Source organism: Pteropus vampyrus, unplaced genomic scaffold (assembly GCF_000151845.1).
Source record: "Pteropus vampyrus isolate Shadow unplaced genomic scaffold, Pvam_2.0 Scaffold449, whole genome shotgun sequence".
Lineage (NCBI taxonomy): Eukaryota > Metazoa > Chordata > Mammalia > Chiroptera > Pteropodidae > Pteropus > Pteropus vampyrus.
The window spans coordinates 227,617-233,132 of NW_011889230.1; the positions used below are offsets into that span (position 1 = coordinate 227,617).

The window sequence follows — 5,516 nt, forward strand, 5'->3', positions numbered from 1 at the left end:
GCCGTCGGGCGGGGTCAAAGCACGGGGTGGCAGGGCAGGGGACAGCGTCCTCACGCAGCTCAGGCCTCGCGCCTGCCCTGAAGCCCCACGAGCGGCACAGGGCTCTTCCCTGGTTAGGGCTCCGGCCTGCCTGCCTTGCTGCGGACCCCACGCTGTGGGGCTGGGCGCTCGGTGGTGCCCGCTAGCACTGGGCCTGGGGACAGGAGCTGAGCGGACGCAGCAGGCGGGGGCAGCGCCCCCGAGACCCCCAGCCCAGGCAGCTGCAGCTGCATCTCCCGCCTGTGCTGGGCGGGAGGGGACCTCGGTTACACCTGCTCGTTGAAGCTTTTGCCCTGCGTCTCGTGGTGACGGGGGTGGCTGCCCGTGCCCGTTTCATGACAGTTCCGCAGGGAAGACCAGGGTCCCCAGCGGTGCAGTTTCATGACGCGAGCCTGGCCCATCTTGGGGCCTTCACGCTCGTGCTCCTGGTGCTGGCCACTCTGTGCCTCGGGGGCTCTTAGGTCAGCCTCGTGCACCTTCCCTCCGAGGGGCTCAGCGGCCACGAGCCCAGAGACGGCGGGGCCACGCAGGGCCACCCCACACCCCCGTCCCTTCTCGGCCACCTCGCCAATAAAAATCCACTTTCCTCTTCCAGTTAGACAGATCAGAGAAGACCAGCACGCTGTGTGTGCGAGTCGTGTTAGCCCTGTGTGCATAAGTGTACGAGTATCTGCATGTGTGCATTTGTGTGTGTGCATGTGTATCTGCGTGTGTGTGAGTGTGTACGTGTTAGCCCGTGTGCATACGTGTGTGCATGTATCTGCGTATGTGTGCGTGTTATCTCTGTGTGTATCCGCATGTGTGTACATGCATGTGCATGTTAGCGCCATGTGCATATATGTGTGCGTGTGTAGCTGCACGTGTGTGTGTGTGCTAGCCCTGTGTGCATACGTGTGTGTTAGCCCTCTGTGTATACATGTGTGTGTCTGCATGTGTGTGCGTGCGCGTGTGTGTGAGCTGTGCTGTGGGATGTGGGCCTCTCTGACAGTTTATTGTCTTCAGTAACTCGTCTTTATTCCTCTCCTTGGCTTGCAGACAGCCAGAAAACCTGCTTCCCAGTATCGTCATTGCCGTTTTCACGATTCTTTATGCACTTTCGGTCACTAAAAGCCGACGTGTAGATCGTCATGAAAAAGAGAAAACTGGTTACGTTTTTCTGCAAGAGGACACCGGGCCCGGCCACCAGCTGTACGCGGTCGTCGTGGACACCGGCTTCCGGTCCCCGGCCCACTGCAGTGCAAAGGTACTGGTGTCCCTGGATTTTATGGAACTTGAAAAACTGATTCTAAAGTCCGTGTGGACGAGAATCGCAGGGAAGTCACCCCGAGGAAAGAATATCGGGTAGGGGGAGGGGGGACACTCGGGCCGGACCCCCGGCTGGGCTGATGCTCAGGTGGCTGAGCGAGCGTCGTGTGCCCAGAAGACGGACAGGTGTGACTCCAGAGGCGGCACGTGGGGAGCCCGCACAAACCAGAGGGGACCTTTGGCCACTCGATACAATACTTGGGGACAGTGGCTTTCCTGGTGGGAAAAGCAATATTAAATCTTACTTCACATTGTACTGGAAATGAGCCCAGACTAGAGATTTAAAGGTGAAAAACAAAATTTAGAAATTACTCAAAGGAAAACAGTTTGAGATGAGGAAAGATTTAAAAAAACAGAAATAAATCAGGACTTTCATTTTTTAAAACGATCGGTAAATTATGCTGCATCAGAACTGCACATTTCTGTGCAAAAGCTCCCCTAGTCAGGACAAGCCCAGCCCGTCTGGGAGCGTGTGTCCGTGGCACCCCAGCCACCCCGCCAGGCCCCGTGGCCCCAGACCCCTGGGCTCCCGCCAAGCAGGGACGGGGGTGGCCGGTGCCCTGGTGAGTGTGAGTGGCGTGGGCCGTTCCAGGTGCGACAGGTGGGGACTGGCCCTGGCAGGCCGTGCTTGCCCTGGCCCCTCGTCCCCGCGGGCCGGGCCTCCGGGGATGGGCAGGGGGCAGGGGCCGTGCCCAGCACACCGGCGTCCTGCGTCCAGCACTGCGAACGCCCCGTGTCTTCATTTCAGGTGTACATGGTTTTGTGTGGGGAAAACGGCCGTTCGGGGCCCAGAGAGCTCCACTGTCCGGACCGGGCCCTGTTCCAGAGGAACTCCAGAACCACGTTCATCCTCAGGTAGGCGGGGACAACTTCGGGGGCGCCAGCCCCGACTTTCCGGGAAGGAGCAGCCTCCTGCACGCACGGTCCCACACGGTATCCTCCCAGGCCGCTATCTGTGGGAGGAAATAGTGTGTTTGCGCATGTTTGTGTGTGTTTGCTCGTGTTTGCGCATGTTTGTGCATGTTTGTGCGTGTTTGTGCGTGTTTGTGCGTGTTTGTGCGTGTTTGTGCGTGTTTGTGCGGGGACGGAGCCGGCCAGCAGGGGACGCAGGGCTGAGTCGATTTGAGCCAGTAAAATCCGTGATTGCACCATTTTCTTTTTTTGCCCCCAAAAGGTTTATAATCTCATTTCTTTATTGGTAAATTTCAACACCAGCAGTGTCTATGTGTCTGGAACTATCTAGAGTGATACTCATTTAGTTGTTTTTAGAATCAGCTTTTAGTCTGCTCATGCAAATCGGTTTTCTCATTTGAAAAACAGCATAAAAAAGATTGTGCCGAGTGACTGCTTCTCATATTTGTGGGTTTTTTCCATCCTTTTTTAAATTAAATTTATTGGGCAACGTTGGTTAATGAGATTGTGTAAGATTTGCGTGTACACTTCCATGACACAGCATCTGTACCCCGCGTCGCGTGCTGGGGACACTGGGGGCCTGGCGGGGTGGCCAGGGCGCCGCTCTGGTCTCCTCTGTCACCATTTGACCCCTGTGCCCCTCCCCCGTCCCTCTGGTCACCACTGAACCATTGTCTGAGTCCATGAGTCTGTCTCCCGTGTCCGTTTGCTTCTTCCAGCTTTACATCCATATATAAGTGAAATCGTGTGGTTCTCAGCTCTTCCTGTCTGAGTGATTTTGCTCAACACGATAATCGATAATCTCCGTTGTCTCAGATTCCCTCTCAATGGCTGAGTCGTTTTCCATCGTGCACGTGGACCTCATCTATCATAGGACACTTCAGTTGTTTTCGTGTCTTGGTCACCGTGAATAACGCGGCGGTGAACATCGGGGCGCATCCATCTTTATGGATAAAAGTTTTCGCATTTTTTGGGTAGATACCCAGAAGGGGGACCGCTGGGTCACATGGTCATTCTGTTCTCTGTTTTTTGAGGACCCTTCAAACTGTCGCCCACAGCGGCTGTGCCAGTTCGTAGTGCATGAGGTTCCCTGCTCCCCACGACCTCTCCCACACGGCTGCGACGTGTCCTGTTGGTGACAGCCGTGCTAACAGGTGTGCGATGGCATCTCGCTGGGATTGTGATCTGCATTTGCCTGACAGCTAGTGAGGCTGAGAATCTTTTCATGTGTCCGTTGACCGTTTTCATGTCTTTCCCGGAAGACGTGTCTGTTCAGGTCCTCTGCCCGTTTTTTAAGTGGATTGTTAGGGGTTTTTAATTGAGTTATATGAGTTCTTTACGTATTTTGGGTATTAACCCCTTGTTGGAGATCTTGTTTGCAAATATCTCCTTCTACTCAGCTGGTCGCCTCTTTGTTTTGTTGTTGGTTTGTTTTGCTGGTTTTTTTTTTTTGGTTGCTGTGTTTGTTTGTTTGTTTGTTTGTTTGTTTGTTTGTTTTTGCAGAAGCTTTTTAGTTTGATGGAGTCCCATGATGTTTATTTGTGCTTTTACTTCCCTGTGCCTTTGGGGCCAAGTTGACAAAAATCCCTCAGAGACCAACGTCCATAAGTATAGTACCTGTTTTTTCTACATATTTTATGATTTCAGGTCTCGAATTCAAGTCTTTAATCCAGTTAGAGTAAATGTTTGTGTTTGGTGTCAGCTAGCAGTTTAGTTTCATTCTTTTGAAATCACAGCATTTCTATGTCATTAAACCTGCTTAAATTAATTAGTTTCATCCCAAATTTGGAAAAGCAAGGACACGTGGGAATGCAGAGATGGTGGGGCTGGGAAAGAGGGACCTTCGTCAGGAGCACAGGCACCTGGTGTCCCCAGTAAACGGAAGGAACCGAGTGAGTGTGTCTTTCTCCCTGTGCATCCCGTTTGTGATGCTTATCGGCTGGGGTAACGCGTCTTCAACAGACAGAAGGGTCAACCCCGGCCCTCTGCCGAGCCCCCGACACGCCGTGCGGCCCGAGTGGACCGGGTCTGGGAAGAGCCGCCAGGGGCCCCGTGTCACGTGACGCATGCAGCAGGCGAGAATTCACAGTGTGCTCTCCCACGAGCCCGAGGGGCTCCTTGGTCGACGTGTCCCCGCCGCCCCCAGGCTGACGAGGTGCTGCGTGTGTGTCCCCAGCACCCCGGCCCCGCTGGGCCCGCTCCGGAAGATCCGCCTGTGGCACGACAGCCGCGGGCCCTCGCCCGCCTGGTACGTCAGCCGCGTGATGGTCGGGGAGCTGCTCGCAGGCCCGGGACGGAGCTGGCTCTTCCCCGCCGAGTGCTGGCTGGCCGCGGACAGGCAGGACGGCCGTGTGGCACGGGAACTGGCCTGCCTGCGCCAGGGCCTCGGCTTCTGGAAGGTAGGTGGCACCGTGTCCCCGTGCGGCACCCCTAGACCACGGGCGGGACATGGCGCCTGGCCCTGCTCCTCCCGGCTGTGGCTTCCTTAAGTCTGCGAAGTCGCCTTGTCCGTTCTTAGTTACAGCAGGTGGCCAGTCTTCAAAGACGCATCAGTGCGGTGGCGGCCACATGCGGACGCACTACCTGTCCGCTTATTCGTTGCTTTTGATTGTGATTACAACAACATTGCGGAACGCGTGGTTGCCCGTGGTCTGAGGCGTTCGGGGTCACTGGTTAAGGACTCCCGAGGGTCCCGGACAGACCTGAACAACCCAGACAGGCGGTGAACAGCACAGCGTGCTGAGGCAGAAGGGCGGGGCGTGAGAAAGGGCGAAACCCCCAGCATCGCACACGCTGACGCCGAAGCGCGGCCCGTGCAGGCCCCGGCCCTTCGTGCGCGTGCGCGTGCTTAGCACAGTTGTCGTCACCATCCTTGCGCATTCCACACGCTGATCTCCCACTTCGGGGTAAATTTCTTCACGAGTTGTCTTTAAACCGCCACTGAGAGGCCGCGCAGTGGCCCGTCAGGCGCCGTTTCTCTGAAGTACCCGCACGTTGGGCATTTTCAACCCTCTGTCATTTGTTTCCGTAATGGAAGACGTTGTAGAGAAACACTTTCAGGCTTGCAGACACTTGAGGGTGCGGCAGGTGGGGACAGGTGTCCCAAAGCCGCAGGGCCCAGTGATGGTGGGACTGGGCGCGGGCAGCGTGGGGATGGGCGGCTGCGAAGGGGCTGGAACGCCCGGCCTGGCTCGGCGACCCGCCCGCGAGAGTCCCAAACCCGGGCTCAGAAAGCCCGGTTGTCGCCTGACCCCCTCACC

General features: G+C 56.3%; 1 protein-coding gene across 1 annotated transcript in view; it reads left to right on the forward strand.

Moving 5' to 3' along the window:
• The window catches only part of PKD1L1 (polycystin 1 like 1, transient receptor potential channel interacting), an 88,190-nt gene that overhangs the window by 37,815 nt on the left and 44,859 nt on the right, over nucleotides 1–5,516 (forward strand). The window contains exons 17-19 of the mRNA XM_011381735.1: nucleotides 1,075–1,282; nucleotides 2,093–2,199; nucleotides 4,433–4,655. Coding sequence (XP_011380037.1) covers nucleotides 1,075–1,282; nucleotides 2,093–2,199; nucleotides 4,433–4,655 — 538 coding nt within the window. The remainder of the gene's footprint in view (nucleotides 1–1,074; nucleotides 1,283–2,092; nucleotides 2,200–4,432; nucleotides 4,656–5,516) is intronic.